The sequence below is a fragment of the Xenopus laevis genome, chromosome 1L, assembly GCF_017654675.1.
Source record: "Xenopus laevis strain J_2021 chromosome 1L, Xenopus_laevis_v10.1, whole genome shotgun sequence".
Lineage (NCBI taxonomy): Eukaryota > Metazoa > Chordata > Amphibia > Anura > Pipidae > Xenopus > Xenopus laevis.
The window spans coordinates 90,193,804-90,212,426 of NC_054371.1; the positions used below are offsets into that span (position 1 = coordinate 90,193,804).

Here is an 18,623-nt window from a genome sequence, read left to right on the forward strand (position 1 = left end):
GACAAGGACTGTATGGTAACTTTTATTCTGTATGAGGTTAACAATTGCATTTGGTGATATTAAACATACTGGGGCAAATTCACTAAAGCGCGAAGCGCTGAACGCTAGCGTTAATTCGCTAGCGTTGGCCATTTTCGCTACTGTGCAAATTCACTAACGAACGCTGGCGTAGTTTCGCAAGTGTTACTTCGCAACCTTACGCCAGGCGAATCTTCGCTAGCAATGAAACTACGCAAATTCATTAACTTGCGCAGTGTAGCGAACGCTACCTTTTACGCTAGACTTCCTTCGCCACCTCAGACCTGGCGAAGCGCAATAGAGTAGATAGGGATTGTTTCAAAAAAAGTCAAATTTTTTTCTAAGTCCCAAAAAACGCTGGCGTGTTTTCTACATGACGGGTGATAGGCTGAAAAAGATCGAAATTTTTTTGGGGCTCCCCTTCCTCCCCCCTACATTTCCTGACTCATGGCAACTAACCTAGACAGTGGGCACATGTGTAGGGCAAAATAAAATTTTTATTGGCTGATTTGAAGGTTTTCTAGGCATTTGTAGTGCAGATACGTGTTCCTCCATTGAAATTTGAATTTCGCGCCGTATGCAAATTAGCCTTCGCTAGCGCAACTTCGCTTTATATAGCGAAACAACGCTAGCGCAACTCCGCAACCTTTCACTACCCCTGTGCGCAACTTTGCATTTTAGTGAATTTGCGTAGCGCTGGCGAAAATTCGCGCGAAGTGCGGTGAAGTTGCGCCTGGCGCAACTTCGATTCTTAGTGAATTTGCCCCACTGTGTTATATTGATATCTTTGGAAGTAAATTATCAAAGCACTTTACCAACATCTTCTGAGGTTTAATTTCCGAGAATCACCCAAAATTGTAGCTATCTTCTGTGAAAAGATTATAGCATATGTGCAGATAAAATTACACCCATGGGCTATATTGAGGCAATTTCTGCAGTGTATACTGTAGGTTTCTTAGAAAACTTATTTTGGTCTTTGCTGCCCTACACGAATCATTCGGAATTTGCGTTTGGTTTGGAAAGAAGTGGAAGAAAAAAAGTCTAAAATATTTTTGTAACGCCATTTTTTGTTTTCATTTATGAAGTTTATGTACATAACAATGAAAGATGCCAGTTTACTGTGCAATTTCTGAAAATAGCATATACAGAATACATTTACTTTCTCATCTCATGTATTCGGAGGGCCTGGTGCGCATAGGGAGTCCTGCACGCACCACCCCATATTGTGTTGAAGGGGGTTTCAACACTATAGAGGAAACAGACCCTGTGGTCTGGGCCCCCCTTTTCCCCTGCCCCCCACTCATATTGTGTGCGCTTCAAAAAGCATCTTTATTACCTATTTGTACTATAACCATTAATATATATATTAGTTAATGATGTATAATTAAGTTGTGTATATTGTATATATATATACATATAATATACGGAAAAATAAATTTTTCAAAATTCCATTTCCCACTTTTTTCAATTTAGGAAGATGCTTATTGTTTAAACAATTGGTTCAAGGAGAGCACTTCAAAGCAAAATGCTGTGAAAAAGTATTTATTCGCTGACTACCATACACTACGGGGCACATTTACTTAGCTTGAGTGAAGGATTCGAATGAAAAATATCTCCGAATTTCGAAGTTTTTTTTTGGCTACTTCGACCATCGAATTGGCTACTTTGAATCGAACGATTCAAACTAAAAATCATTTGAGCATCAATGTTAGCCTATGGGAAAGGTCCCCATAGGCTTTCCTAGGTTTTTTTGATCGAAGGAATTTCTTTCGATCGATGGATTAAAATCGATTCGAAGGATTTAATCGTTCGATCGAACGATTATTCCTTTGATCGAACGAATAGCGGTATATCCTTCAAAGGATTTAACTTCGATTAACTTCGATTTAACTTCGTTAATTAACCCTCGATATTCGACCAATAGTAAATGTGCCCCTACATGTTTCGGGCCATTCGTTCCCTTTCTCAAGTGAGAAAGGGCACGAATGGCCCGAAACATGTCGTGTAGGATAGTCAGCGAATAAATACTTTTTCACAGCATTTAGCTTTGAAGTGCTCTCCTTGAACCAATTGTTTAAAGATTTGCCTAAGAGGAAGCGGTGCCTTGAATGAGGATTGATGCACTCTACACTGGAAAACATTCACTTGAAGATGCTTATTGCTCTGAGCCTACATTTAGTTAAAGAAAGCCAAACGGTTCTCAAGAACTGTAAAAATGCATCAACCAAAGAATACATTTAAAGGGGTATTCAGTAGCTCTCCAGTTTTCAATTTCAGCAATCTGATTGCTAAGGTGCAAATTATCCTAGCAACCATGGAATGATTTTGAATGAGTTTTTAATAGGAGAGGGCTTCAATAGAATGTAGCAATAAAAATAAATTTGTAACCTTACAGAGCATTTGATTTTAGATAACCCCCTACTTGAAAGCTGAAAAGAGTCAGAAGACAAATAATTAAAGAAGTATAAAAAAAAATAAAATAATGAGGACAAATTGAAAAGTTTGATTTCAAAAACCACACAATCTAATCAATAAACCTCACTAACATTATCTCACCTGTATTTTCTCTCTTGCCATCTTGCTCTTTTTTTGGAATATTAATGCAGGTAACACAAGGAGGAGGTCAGAAAGGGTATGAATAGGACTGAATCAAAATTATTCAAAAATAAAAATACCTCACAATTTTTTTGCCAGTTGCCATGGTCAGTGACCATGGCATAGAATTGACAGGTGGAGGCTTGAAAAATATAATTTAAATGTTACTTTGGATTGGTCCACATTTAAAATACAAAAAGTCTCACACAGGCTGGTAGGGGCTGAATATGGGGTTTCCCCTCTGGCGTTATGTAAATTGTGGGTGTTTGTGGAATATGATGAGAAAACAACTGACATACAGGAAAATCACAGAAGTTGAGGCCTTTCATTTTCTAAACTCTAGCATTTCCTTTCCAACCACAAATACTGTATGTAAATATTACTATGTGAAGCATAGAAACTGCTGAAAAAACAAAAATAGCTCATACAATAGAGATACCTAAAATTTATAGAAAAAAATCTTTTTTTGATTATAAAAAACTAAAGAAAATTAAAAGTTAAAAACAAGAACTACACAGAACAATTGTAAGAAAATACCACAGCTTTATTAAGCTAAATTAGTCTATAAACTGAAGGCAGACTTCCATTTAAAATAATACATCTTTCAAATACTTTGTAATTGCAAACTTTTCAAAATGTGTTGGCATTAACTGCATATGGCAATTAAAGCCCTGAGCATAAATGAAGCACAGTAATAACAGAAAAGAAATAGAAGGATAATTGAAATTATATTCTATTTCCTATTGTTTAGCAATTATACAGTTTTCCTGAAAAGTAGGATGCACCAAATCTTTAATTGTTTGAATTCAGGTGAATGCTCCATCGGTCTCAATACCAAACCTTAATTTGCATATTAAAATTTGAGACAAATGAAAAAAATGTCATCAATTGTGATCAAACAAATTGTCTCTAAAACTCACGTCAAAGTCACATGAACTGAGGGTTTAGGAATTGGTTTAACTGAATACTTGGGTTACGGCCAAAACCTACATAAAATGACGATTGATTTAAATCCCAATTTGGTACATACCTACTGAATTAAGAATATGAGGAAAGCATTGGGCATTTCATATCAAGGTTCTCAGTCTGGATCATGTGAAATCAAGAATGAAACACACCTGCATAGGTTAAGAATGGGATAAAGTCCAAAGTCCTACGGTGGTATAAAATAACCAATGTCTTATCTATAATCCACTTATTTACCTGCTTCTAATCAGTAGTTATTACTTACTGATGGGCCTGTTGGCTTGTTTCCATAAATAACCTATATAAAGTTACTTCCAGATAAACAGAGAGCCCCATTTATGCACATTGATAAAAACAGCGTAAAAACACACCACTAAGCTGTACATTTGGTAACTACTGTGGTATATTCAAGCATGTGAATGCAATGATGTTGGCATATCACAGACAATAATGACTGTGGCTTGCCAGCAATTCTACCTGTTAACGATATGAACAGTGAATTTGTTCTTGCTCAGAGAATGTCCAACTTATTACAAACTAATTAACAAACAAATGAAGGGGCAGATTTATCAGAATGTGAGTTTAGAGCTTAATAAACAAAAACTCACCCATGTTCTATTCATTCCTATGGGATTTTTAGAACCCAATTGTTCAAATGGTGAGTTCTAACTTTCACCGATTGATAAAAACTATTTTAAAAATCCCATAGGAATGATTAGAACGGGGGTAAGTTTTTACATTTTGATAAATCTGCCCCTAAGAAGGAAGAGACTACAACAGTACATAGTAGCAAGTAAAGCAAATGGTATCATACATATAAAATATGTTCTGAGGCTTACGAAAGATGAAAAAAGGAGTCTTAGAAGTCAACAAGATGGGAGTGTACAAAAATTATACAGGGAGTCCTCGAGTTACATACACCTGACTTACATACAACACTTACATCTACTTACAAAGGCTATTACAGTAATGTACTGTGGTTTGCTTGGCCTTTATTAGCATTTAGCTGTTATAAACCACCTGCCCCAATTCTCTCTGGCATTTGTTGTCTACCGCGGAGCAAAGAAAGGTAAAAATAAATATGCATAGAAAGGTAAAAATAAATACTATGTTAAGACAAACATCTGTCTTCTTGCATTTAATAAGTAAATGTATATGTTTCAACTTATATACAAATTCAACTTAAGAACAAACCTACAGACCCTATCTCGTACGTAACCTGGGGACTACCTGTAGAAAAAAAGACATCAAAAGATTCAAATGTTTGGAGACACATGGCTCCTGACCAAGGTAATATCCTAATTGGTGTTTAGCAGACAGACTTATAGTAGTACTGTATCAACTGGCAGATCAATGGTTGTAAAACCTTCTACAGAAAAATCTATTAAAGTGTTTTGTAGTTATATGTATATGCCTTGCTGCCACTTCTTTTAAGGCTAGGAATGACTTTGGCTTGCTCCCCAGAGTGGGTAATGATAAAAAAACCCCAATGACAAATGTAACATCTGTGCAGCTATTGTTCAAAAATGCAGGCAAACACACTGCATAATACAACATGCTCTGGGGTTTTCCGGATAACAACTTTCCGTTGTCTGGATCTGCTGGAAAATCGTTTAAACATGAAATAAACCCAATAGGCTGGTTTTGCTTCCAATAAGGATTAATTATATCTTAGTTTGGATGAAGTACAATGTACCATTTTATTATTACAGAGAAAAAGTAAATAATTTTTTAAAATTTTGATTATTTGGATAAAATGGAGTCAGTGGGAGATGGCCTTCCCTTAATTCAGAGCTTTCTGGATAATGGGTTTCTGGATAACAGATCCCATATGTGTATTACAGAGAAAACTATTTTTTTTAAATTATAATTATTTGATGAAGTCTTTGGGAGATAACTTTCCCGTAATAGGTGGCTTTCTTGATAACAGCTTCCGGATAAAGGATTCCATACCATTCTAGGAACCTCTTGCAGAGACGGGTGTCAAGGTTGGCAGCTATCTGTACTATGCTGTGGTGCTTTAGCAATGCAGAGTTTTCACTGACAGGTCAGCATTTGTAAGATTAAGCCAAAACCCAACACAAAGATAGTTACTTTATTTGTATATTGTTTTGTGTCCACGTGCAGATAGATATGTCTCTAATCATGTTGATATTAGAGTCGTCAGCATCTGCACTCCCTCCTTTCTGCAGAGGAAGCCAACTGGAACCCAGTACAAATGAAAAATGTTTCTTATATACTTAGTTAGCCAAAAATGTAATGTATAAAGGCTGGAATGACTGGATGACTAACATAATAGCCAGAACACTACTTTCTGCTTTGAGCTCTCTAAGCTTCTACCGATTGGTTACCAGACAGTAACCAATCAGTAACTTGAGGAGGGAGCATATGGGTCATAACTGTTGCTTTTGAAACTGAGCTGCATGCTGAGGATCAATTGCAAACTCACTGAACAGTTATGTCCCATGTGGCCCCCCTTAAAGTCGCTGACTAACTCAGAGTTAGAGAGCTGAAAAGCAGGAAGTAGTGATCTGTTCTACATCTGCTCACTCCAGTCTTTATAGATTACAATTTTGGCGAACTAAATTACAATTCTTTTTTATTTTGCTGGTTTTTTTTCATTTTTACACTGAACTGTTCCTTTAAGAGGCAGGACTGTTTATCTGGGGTGCACTATAACATATATTCGCACCTGAATGGCATTGGAAAGTAGCTAACATAAAAATATATTTCACTGTTCATTTATAAATTATTCACTTGCATACTCTACATATTCACACAAAACATGCAAAAAAAAACCCCACCCGTTAAAATCTTTCCAATAATTGTTTTGCAGTATGCACAGAAGAAAAATTATTACATTACTTGGAAATATTTTTTTTTCAGTTGAAAGAACAATCACTTCTACAAGCCTTGGACACAAATTCTACCCATAAATTGTTAAAGAATTTAATTAGCTCAGAATATCACAATTTTATTAAACTATGTCTGGCCACCATATTGTAATATTCACATGCACACACTGTATGCTGGTGACCCTTTCACCCTCCAGCAGGACATTTTGGCTTCATACTTGGCAACCCAAGTTATGACTATAATTGATTATAATATGATATTGTCTCTAGAAACAACAACTACCAATTAGCGAATTGTTTTAGAACTATATAAAATAGACATAACTGTGCCACAATGGTGACAGAAATATTTCTTTACAGATGTGCACATTCCAAGGCACATATAGAGTGAATATTTAATGCATCTGAAAATAATTCACTTGAACATCTTCAGCAAAGAGGTACAATAAATGAAAATACAAATGTATTTCTTGGTCCTTTCTTCTGCAAATGGTTTTTATTTTTGGGTTAAAGCATGGTGATGTGCATCCTGATTCCACAGTCAAGTGGCTATACATTAACGCATATAAGAAAGTACTGGGGACTACTTTTATGTAAAATAATAGTGCAATAGTACCATTTGAATTAGTTCCTCTCAATTAAGGCTTTACCTATAAGTAGTACTGACATAGACACATATTGGGGGACACAATCATATTAGCCATTAATTGTCTTCCTGGTTGAAGTAATATCGCACAGGTGGTCCAGGCAAATCTTCTTCTTCATCTCTTTCTGGCGCAAAAGACACGGTCAGGTCAACATATTTTCTGCTTATCCCTGGCTTTACCAGTTTGTGCATTCTGTAGCGGAATACAAAATGATTTAATGCCAATATTCATTATTCACTAAACTACACATCCATTTGCATTATGATCATTACTCATGATCACAAGTCTAATCGTAAAGCTCCATTAGCCTTTTGATTTCTGGACTACTATCGTTAAAGGCTCAGTTACAACGGTTATTGATCGTCTGCTGAGCTACACAGTTTTTTTCTGTATCAGATCAGTACTTAAGTGGCTTGTGCAGGAGATATACACTTGTTTCTTCCTATAGGGGTTTAATCAGAGGACAATCCCAGAACAGGTTTGATAGGGTGCCTGTTGTTGCATAGTCTCTCCAGCAGGTTTGAGGGGTAGTAAGAACATTTTTATATAGTCTAGTGGGAGTAAGATACCAAAACATTAGTATTATATATATTCCATTCACTTTACACACGTGACACCTCTCGTGGCAATTTCCAAATATGTGACCAAATCTCCAGAGGTATTTCTTGCCCCGTTACGGTCTCCCATTTCTCCATATACGAGTGTTTATAGCCCATGTTGAAGGAGGGCTCATTGAGTATTTTATAGATTTTAGATATCATTCCCCTCCGAGGCAAGAGTCTCAATTAGGGTTGGAAGCTTCTCTTTAAAAGTCTTCACAAAAGGGCAGTAAAATGCCTCATCTGAAAATACATGTACCAAGATAAGTGGGAGTTTGGGGCTTTAGCTCATGTTTTGGAAACAGGTTACATTACAGGGATTTTATTTCGGCTGAAATTTAGGGTTACCCATGATTGCTGAGTTAGGGGAATAGGAGAGGGACAGCTTATATTTGGCTTTTCTCCAAAGATCTAATGTTAATGTAGTAGTTTTCAGCATAGTAACTTTAGGTAGAGGTTTGCCTGGTTGGGGCTAGATCCATGTATTAGTGGGATATGGAGCAAATTGCTTGTTTTCGAACTTCATCCATATTGCATGTGCGGGCCATTGGGACCAAGCAAAAATTTGTCAGAGCTGGGCTGCCTCATAATATTGCTGAAGAGATGGGACTCCCAGTCCTCCTTGGATCATGGTGGTATTTAACATCTGCTATCTTTTTTGAGCTAGTGGGATACACTTATAAGCAAATAGATCTTCAAAGTGAGGGGTAATCTTAGTGCCCCAATAAGAGATATGATCTGATTTCCAATTGTATTTATAATGGGAGCGTAATACAGCTACTATGCTAAATTGATCGGTAAGGCCTCAGTTTTATTCATATTTAGTTTGTACCCAGATAATTCTCCTATTCTAATGATCTAGAAGGTTATGTAATGCTGGGAGGGATGTGGTGAGGCAAGGGTTAATAATAATGTTATCAGCGTAAAGTGCTATTTTATATTGATCTATTCTGTTCCCAATCCCTATTATATTTGGATTATTTATGTTATTTGCTGCCAAGGGTTCTATGCTCAGTGTGTAGAGCAGGGGGAGAGGAGGCAGCCCCAGGAGCTTCAAATAAGTGCTTTGGGTGATATATAGTGCTTTTAAAGCTAAGTATGAGTCGGAGAGGTTCAAATGGTGAAGTAAGGCAAATATATATGCCCAATCTAAGCAGTCAAAAGCCTTTTCTACATCTAGAATCTATATCAAGGATTATTGTCCTATTTTTGTATTAGATCTATGATGTTGATGATTCTTCATGTGTTGTCTCCGACCTGCCATCACTGTATAAAGCTGATCTGGTCTTCTGAAATAAATTTTTGCAGTATTGGTGTCAAGTGATTAGCTAATATTGTCGAGATTAATTTCAGGTCAGAGTTCAGAAGTGCGATAGGTCTGTGATTACAGTAGTGCGTGGGGTCCTTGCCCTCTTTCGGTATCAACAAGAGGTAGGAAGTAAGAGTCCCTGTCAGGTAGTCATTAAAAAGCTTAAAGTAGAAGGAAAGTAATTTATACTTGGGGTGCCAAAGGTTAGGCAGCCCCAATTGGTTGTATTTACTTACCTGACACTCCGGACCAGTGCACCTATCAGCTGAAAACGACACCGGCCCCGGGTTCTGCCAGCGAGTACCACAGAGCAATCGTCTTCCCGTGGTAGACGCATGCGTAGTATACCACAAAGTTTGGCTTTTCTCTCTACTGCGCATACACAGCCACAAGCTGAAGGAAGAAGCGGAAAGAGGATCGCTCCGTGGTGCTTGCTGGAAGAACCCCGGGCTGATGCAGAATTCTGCTGATAGGAGCACCAAGTCATAGTGTCAGGTAAGTAAATACAATCCCTTGGGGATGCTTAACTTTTGACACCCCCAAGCATAAAAGCAACTTCCTTCTCCTTGAACCAAATATGGCTATAATATATGTTGATAGAGTTTATAATATTTTTATGGATAGCCATCTGGGCCTGGGGATTTGCCATTTGGTAGTGCTTTTATGGTGGCAGATACCTCTTCAAGAGAGGTTTCCCTATTTAAGTTCTGGAGACCCTCCTCCTGAAAAAAGTATTGTACTTGTAGAGGGGATGGGGTTATCCCAGACCTCAAATTGTAAAATCCGGTATAAAAGGTGTGAAACTGTTTACCAATCTCTGCTGGATTATAGATTAAGTGTCCCTGCACCTTCCAAACAGATTGAGGTCCTGGCAAGCAGTGTATGTTGTCTGTTACTTTTTTCGTAAAATTGTTTGGTCCATATTTGGGCTTTTTCCACCCCTTTTTGTTTTAGAGCAGTGATCCCCAACCAGTAGCTCGTGAGCAACATGTTGCTCTCCAACCCCTTGGATGTTGCTCTCAGTGGCCTCAAAGCAGGTGCTTATTTTTTAATTCCAGACTTGGAGGCAAGTTTTGGTTGCATAAAAACCAGGTGCACTGCCAAACAGAGCCTCCTGTAGGTGAACAGTCCACATAGGGGCTACCAAATAGCCAATCACAGCCCTTATTTGGCACCACCCAGGAACGTTTCCCCTGCTTGTGTTGCTCCCCAACTCTTTTTAAATCTGAATGTTGCTCATTGATGAAAAAGGTTGGGGGCCCCTGTTTTAGAGCATAAGCTCCTTGGGTGAATTAAGTGTTAAACAGGATTAAAAAACTTAAGGCGTTTAAAACCAAAAAGGTGTTTTTGAGAAATTGCACTTGGGAGACTTACCCAGTGTAAATATGAGTGCAAGTGGGTTTGCTCAGTATTACTCAGTATGTGTCTTGTCACATGTATGTGGTGTTGGAGTAGCAGTTCCATGCAGTATTTACATGTGAGAGATGTCGGTGGGTTTTCATCTTGAAATCTGAACTGTAGACTCTAAGGGAGAACTGGCAGCACTGAGGGCAGCGGCAAACGTGGGGGGAGGAAAGGAGGCTCACAGAGCAACCACTGTCAGGGGCTAGTGTAGTGGGGGTGGAGAAGGTGCAGTGGAGACTAAGGGAGGCAGGTTTGTTTCAGTTATGAGGGGAAGTAGGGGACAGAAGGGGGGCTGGACCACGGCTGGGGAGGAAAGCTCTGAACTGGCATGGAGCAGGCAGACTCTCAGAGTAATAGCACCCCCTACCTGCCCCTTCAACTAAAGTAGTCCCATACCTTTAAAAATGGGTGTTGGTTTGGGCAATCTCTCCCTTTAAAAGCCGCAGCAGCTAGTGGGAGGATCTAGCCCTCACTTTAAAACCAAAATCAAGGTCTGGAGACATTGATCTCAAGGACTACTGCTTTTATATTATTATTGACCAGAGGTAAACAGTTAGGGACCACAATATGGGGTTTACCTTGACATGGTATGGTGGCTTACCAATTTTATGATCATAACATTGTAACTAAAAACCCTTGTCTTTATACACACATGTACTTGCATATATATTGAATTTATTGTGAGACAGGGGACCAGGGAATGTGCATTGATTAATAGGATAAATCAGTTGCACTTCCATTCCATATTTAAACGTGATATTTTGTTCTTGGTAGCCTGGAGTGCTTCCACTTTCTTTCCCCTTGTAGTTGACTCTCAGAGAACCCTGGGAGGCAGTGGCTCTAATATGGGTGGTGGGGGAAGTTCAAGGAAGGAAAGGCAGGTTTTAGTTATAGGGGATCATTAGAAAGGTGGATAGGGTAATCTGCCGCAAGGACCCTTCATACCGAACAGTCTGCTGCTTGCCTGGTGCTAGGGTTCAGCATGTGGTGGAAAGAGTGGACATATTATTGGGAGCGGCTGGGGAAGACCGAAGTCCTCATTGAGGGCGAGGACTTCCAAGGTAATTTCCTCAGAGATATTACATGTGCCACGAGCAGGACCGCCATCAGAAATCGCAGGGCCCCACACGACAAAATTTCCTGGGCCCCCTGGGCTGCGCCCACCGCAAGCCCCACCTACAGGTCCGCCCCCCCACAGGTCCGCCCCCACCACACAGTAAAAAAACAAAAAAATATTGGTGGCTCGGGTTCCCACATGTTAATAAAAAATAAAAAGATATTGGTGGTCAGGGCCCCCCATAAAAAAAACATTTGTGGCTATGGCCCCCCATTAAAAAATATTGGTGGCTAGGACCCCACATGAAAAAAAAAATTGGTGGCCTAAATTGGTGGCCAGGCCCCCTTAAACGTCCATGCCTTCCCGAAGTCAGCAGCTCTCAGAAAGATGGGGGACCCAGCTAATCAAGTAAGTGTGGCCTGGCAGGGCCCCCCTTACCCTCAGGGCCTCCTACAACTCTCCCCCCTGTCCCCCCCTGATGGCGGACCTGGCCACGAGCAATGCTAAGACGACAGCTGGAGCTTAGGGAGATTAAAGTGTGGCTGAGAGATTGGTGTAGGGAGGAGGGGTTTGGGTTTTTGGAAAACTGAGCTGATTTCTCAGTCAGCTACAGGCTTTTTGCTAGGGATGGGCTGCACCTCAATGATGATGGTGCAGCTGTTTTGGGAGAGAAGATGGCTGAGCTTGTTGAGGAGCCAACCAGAAAAAATGCTATTCTGGATCTAGTGATCTTTAATTACCCAGAACTTATAGCAAATGTGCAATTCACTAAACCCCTAGGTAATATTGACCATAATGTTATATCATTTAATGTCTGGTGCAAAAAACAAATATACACGGGGGCAACAAAACCATGAATTTCAGAAAAACTAATTTCAGTGCCTTGAGGGCTGCCATTCAGAGCATTGATTGGGGCATTGTGTTTTCAGCTAAAAACACAGAACAGAAATGGTTGTCATTTAAAATGATATTAAATCGTTACTGCTCTCAATTTATTCCCTTAAGGAGTAAATGTAGAAGCACTAAAAACTAAAAAAGTTAATAGGAAAGAAGAGAAAGGCATTTATAAACTACAAGTCTGTTGGGACAAAATTGTTGTAAAACAGCAATCCGGCAGGCAAAGAAAGGAAATGAAGAGTGCATTGCAGCTGAGGCCAAGACTAACCCCAAAAAGTTTTTTAAGTATATTAATGGTAAAAAGATGCAGGTTGAGAGTGTTGCTCCTTTAAATAATGGTACCAGTATGGTTGTAACAGATACAGAAAAGGCAAATGTGCTAAATCAGTTCTTTTCTTCAGTGTATACAATAGAGGAGTCTGACTTCCCAGGCTCACTTCATAGCTGCACTGATGGCTCAGCTCAATCTAGTCAGTGGCTGACTCAAGATATGATTCATAAAGCTTTAATAAAAATTAATGTAAACAAGGAACCAGGGCCAGATGGCATACACCCCAGGTTCTAAGAGAGCTTATTTCAGTTTTAGACCAGCTGCTATTTCTGATTTTCTCAGATTCTGGTATGGCACCTATGGATTGGAGAAAAGCGCATGTCATTCCAATATTTAAAAAGGGATAACTATCTCAGCCTGGCAATTATAGTAAATTTGACATCTGTGGTTGGCAAATTATTTGAAGGATTGTTAAGGGATCACATTCAAAATTTTGTCCTAGTGAATGGCATTATGAGCAGCAATCAACATGGCTTTATGAAGGATAGGTTATGTCAGACAAATTTGATATTATGATAAGTAAGATGCTGGACAGTGGGGGGGGCAGTAGATGTAATCTATTTGGATTTTGCCAAAGCTTTTGATACCGTGCCCCACAAATGACTGCTTTCTGAACTAAGGTCTGTTGGGCTTAATAAAGTCGTTTGCAAATGGATAGGAAACTGGCTACAGGATCAGGTACAGAGGGTGGTTGTTAATTGTTAGAGATGGGCGAATTTTTTCAGAAGGGGTTTTTTACAGTGAGAGCTATGAAGATGTGGAATTATTTCCCTTAATTAGTTGTACTGGCTGATACATTAGATGGCTTTAAAAAGGAGTTGCGTGGCTTTTTAGCAAGTGAGGGAATACAGGGTTATGGAAGATAGCTCATACTACAAGTTGATCCAGGGACTAGTCCGATTGCCATTTTAAGACAGGAAGGAATTTTTTCACCCTCTGAGGCAAATTGGAGAGGCTTCAGATGGGGTTTCTTACCTTCTTCTGGAACAATTAGCAGTTATGAAGGTATGCTGTGTTTCAAATCTCAGCAGTAAGAGCACATAATTGCTGTTTTAGCCTTTGCAGAGGTTAAAGCTATAAGGTGCCCTCTAATGGTAACCTTATGGGCTTCCCATAATGTTGGTAAAAACTGTACTGACCCATTATTTAGCTTAAAAAAATCTTTCAATGCTTTCTATGTGTAACTGTATGAATTTTAATTATGTAGGAGGGTTTCGTTAAATCTCCAGTGATGCTCTTTTTTTAAGGAGATTATCTAAAGATTACTGAATGGGCCAATGGTCGGACCATGTGATAGGTAGGATATCTGCAGTATAGGGGAGTCTTAAGCAAGGTTGGGATATTAGAAAGTAGTCCAAGTGTGAGTGGACTTTATGTATTGCAGAGTAGAATGTATATTGCTTACTAGCAGGGTGTTTAATACGCCAGACATCATATTACTGCATCTGATTAATAAGATTTCAGAGTTATCTATAAGGTCAATTTATGGATTCCTCCCACATGTAAATAATTATGACCGAATGCTGAAGTTTTGGAAGAATTTGCTTAGCTGCTTCATGGAGCTCCTGTATTTAGTGTGTGCTCTCCATCATGGCTAGCCATACCGCCCTTGTCTGGCTCAGTTATTGAGCACCCTACTCAAGCACTCTCACCCACACTGTGTACCAGCCTAAACACAAATCCATCAGACATTGAGAAAATGGGTGGGAAGCTGGTTACTACTTACACCTCTGTAACCAAGCCCTTACACAAAGGCATCTTCTCTGCTTCTGACATACTGGCATTTTACTACTACAAAACTTATTAAAGCCCTTATTACAATTTGCATATGACTCTATAATCATTCTTATAAATTTTAAATATGCTGGATCATTTGAAACAAGAATTAGTTCAAATCGGAGGCTTTTTCAAAGGTAAAAAAACAAAGTTTATAGTATAGATGGCACAGAAATTATAATTACAAAGCACTTACGTTAGCTTCAGTCTTTTTGCATGACCAGGCATTACTGGAACATAAAGCATTTTGACTCCTTGTATTACCATTGTTGGTTCAATACCATACTGCTCCTAATGTAATGGACAAAGCAATGCAAACATTATTGAGGCTAAACAAACTACCAGAATATTCTGAGCAACAATACTAAATCAAAAATGAATTTGTATACTGTTTCTATACCCAATGGGCTATGCAATTCTCATTTAATCACTCACCCCCTTTGAAGGGACAAAGAAAACTAAGTTGGGTTTGCAACATAAGGGAAATATATTGTGTTAAGAATAAAAGAGTGAAGTTTAAAGGAAAGGTTAAAACTAAGGAAGCCTTATCAGAAAGGTCCACCCAAATATACCAGTAAACTCTCAAAGTAGTGCTGCTCTGAGTCCTCTGTCAAAACAAACACTTCATTTCTTTCCTTCTATTGTGTACACATGGGCTTCTGTATCAAACTTCCTGCCTTCAGCTTAAACCTCCTTGCCCTGGGTGTGAGCATGCTCAGAGATATAAGTGAATAGGGAGAGACTCAGGTAGGAAGTGCTGGCACACCAAGCTAATACTGCAGCTGCTATCCTAAACATACAGAGAGCTTCTAGAGCTTTTTACTCAGGTATGGTTAAAAATTCTACAGAATAAATATAGCATTCTAGCTTGCACTATTGCAGCTTTCCTTCTCCTTTAACGGACCTGCCTAACATGCTGCTTTTTGTATATTATCAAAAGGGGTCACAGGACGTGAGGGGCCAGCAGTCTGTGGTAAATTTTTATTTGCTACTCCAGAGCTAGTGAACTACATTACTTTTCATTGTCTGAATAATTTTGAAGGGTTAAAATGGAAACACACACTTCCTTTAACGTGAAAAAATACAGCAAAGACATTGTAACATGAAGAATTTTGTAGTTTTGCTAACTTTATACCATTGATGTAATATTTTGGTCAACATTAAAGGTATTCTTACTTTGACTGCATTGATGAAATCTAAAAGAGTAAAGTCTTCCTTTCCATAAATTGTCCACCTGTCCCAGATGGTAAATGAAATGCCATTTCTGAAAAAATAAAAATGTGCTAAATTATGACGCATCCTCTCCTTTCTTGCTACCCATTTGCATGGTTTCCTTGCATTTCTCGCCAACAGGTTTTCATTTTGCAAGATCACTACATACGTATGTTTTCTCTACTGATTAGATATGCAGTATAAGTCAAAATGCAATAATTTCACTCCATGAGCACATTAATGACACACCATCTTGCAATGGAAAAAATATGCCAATCATGGGCTTTGGTAAGCCACTAAAATAAGTAAAACAATGCAGAAAGTTACATATTTTATTATTCCATCTGAAAAATTATAATAAAGACAAATTTCTGCCTTCTACACCTTCAATAACAATAAATGAGCTCCACTCATTATAGTCTTGCATGGGCAATTTCGGTAAAAAAAAAAATAACAGCAGCATTATCCAGATCTGGAGTTTTCTGTGTAAGGGTATTTTATGTAATTTGAATCAACATACATTAAGGGGCAGATTTATGAAATTAGAGCGCACCACAATAAAATTCCATCACTCTCCATTCGAACTTTCAGAGGTGTATTTATCAAATGGTGAACTTTCACCCATTGATAAATATGCCTCTAAAAATTTGTGTCTTTAAGTGTACAAAAATGATGTTAACGTTAAATAAATCCAATAGGATTGTTTTGCTGCCAATCAGGGTCAGAACTAAGGGTTGGTAGAAGAGGCACATGCCTAGGGCGCAAAGTTGGGGGGCACCAGGCAATTTCCTTTTCGGTCGCCAACCACTAGTCCAACCCCATGTCCCCTCACTAACATGTGGTGTTAAGCTCCCACATAGTCACAGAATGCGCAAGCACACACACACGCACATGTACCCATGCTCCTGGGGGGGGGGGATGACATGACTGCCTGGGTTGCCTAGGGCACCCGGCTGGCCTGCTGCCAATATGGATTTATGCAGCTTGGTTGGGACCAAGTACAAGTCACTGTTTAATTTTCGAATATAAAAAAGAAATTAGAAAAAATATTTAGAGAGATATCATATTCCTGTATCAAATTACTAAAGGAATCACTTAATAAAGTTATCCGTTTAATATGATCGCACCTGATATTTGTTCTTTTTACTTCAGCAGCTTCAGTAAATACAATAATTGGAATCGCAAGGTTGAAAAAGCAATTTCTGTAAACTTCAAACGCGCCTCCTCCTATCACTTTTATCAACTCCAGAGCAACCTAAAGGCAAAAACAAGAAAATACATAAACCTGAATAGACAGTGCCACTACAGGTGTGACAGAACTACCACTTTCATAATTCCTCAGTCTAGTCGATTTTCATTTTTCCAAAATATATGATTTTCTGGGCTCAACAGCCAGTGTCAGCCAAGAACATTGTTATGGATTTGTCTCATTTTGGTGATTCTACATGCACACATCCTGTACTTTGGTAATCCAAACCATCAAACTGTTAAGAAGACACCTGACAATCTTGATGATGTTTTCTCTTTATACCCAAGGACCAGCAAGAAATAAGATTCTGAAATGCAAGCTTTTGGGGTGATTTGTCAGAAATTTTACAAAATCTCTGTTTTATTACAACCTTGCAGTTTGGTAGTTTGGAGACGAAAGACAAATTTAACCATATTAAATTTTAGAGAATATGTACTTCCAAAAATATATGGTTTTCTGGGGTCAACTTATTGTCAGGGACATTTTTCTGGTGTATAAAAAATTGCTGTGTCATTTTGATATATATCTGGCATTGGTGCATTCAAGAGACATGGAAATTCTGATATTTTATGTATCGGTCTTAGTTTTTCGAGGTTAATTACAGTTTCCCCAGGAAAAGCACAAGTGCAACAGTGCTTAGTCCATGTCACCAGATGATTTTAGGTATTTGCACTTAAGACTTAATACTTGGCGCTGTGAAACATCAGTGGTAACACAGGGCTGTGTAAAGGAGTGCACTTGTGGCTCTTTGTAGTTAAACATTTGCCTAGGTAGAGTATCAAGCATAAATACTAACCAGGCCTGACACTGCTGCTGTGGCTGTAGCTATGGCAGGAATGATCTTGCCTGCAATACGCTTGGTCTTAAATCGGTCAGCAGAATCAATGTTATACATCTTGGCTCTTAGGTTGGATGCTGCAGTGATGAAGCTGATATGCTCATTGCTGTCATCATCCTTTTCAAATGATAATGGCATCAACTGGAGATCCGCTGTCACAACATAAATAGTAACATGTAAACAATGCCCACTGCTCTCCAAACAGATGATAGTTAAAAAAAAATGTATTGTGTGGCTGACTTAACAACCCTTGTTGTATTTAATGCAATGTTTGTTGTTTGTTCTTTTACCATTAAATTGGTTTTCAGTGCCCTCTGAGCAGTTACGTTCTTTTTTGCTTGAGTTCAAAGTACCAGTATAATTCCGATTAATTCATAGATTGGTTTGCTTAGATAATTGTGTCAGATAGGAAATTTTTTGCTACATTTAGTGGCAAATTTGATCAATGAAGAAGGAGTAGGTAGCACCATCCATTGATAGAAATTTAATGCAAATTAGTGGTGTGCAAGGTCACATGATATATAGTTACACAAAAGAGGAAAAAAGTATGACCCATAGCATTGCACCTTCCCACTCTTTTAATGTCCCAATGGTGTAAATAAAATGTAGCTTTTACTAATAACCACCTAAAATTGATATGAAACAAATATAGTGTATATTACATATGTTAAAAACAAGGTTAGGTGCGGAAGCTGAATAGACTGGAAGTCAGCAGCTAATAAACGGTTTTTGAAAATCGAGATAATAGTATGGGTTTTCAGTCACAGTGGTAGCTGTTTCCCCACATCTATCTCAACTGCAGTGGAATGCTGGTGACCCACAGTATGTGAGCGGAACGAATGGTGTTACGGGTCAGATTGGTACGTTAGA

The 18,623-nt window shown here is 38.6% G+C and overlaps 1 protein-coding gene across 4 annotated transcripts in view; it reads right to left on the reverse strand.

The window, feature by feature from the left end:
- Positions 1-6,900: 6,900 nt before the first annotated feature.
- The window catches only part of uba6.L (ubiquitin-like modifier activating enzyme 6 L homeolog), a 53,514-nt gene continuing 41,791 nt past the window's right edge, over positions 6,901-18,623 (reverse strand). For all 4 annotated transcript variants that reach the window (XM_041591147.1, XM_041591143.1, XM_041591144.1 and 1 more), the window contains exons 29-33: positions 17,712-17,905; positions 16,794-16,921; positions 15,631-15,718; positions 14,651-14,745; positions 6,901-7,273 (exon numbers count right to left, since the gene is read on the reverse strand). In XM_041591147.1, the coding sequence (XP_041447081.1) occupies positions 7,138-7,273; positions 14,651-14,745; positions 15,631-15,718; positions 16,794-16,921; positions 17,712-17,905 (641 nt within the window). In that variant the 3' untranslated portion in view covers positions 6,901-7,137. The remainder of the gene's footprint in view (positions 7,274-14,650; positions 14,746-15,630; positions 15,719-16,793; positions 16,922-17,711; positions 17,906-18,623) is intronic.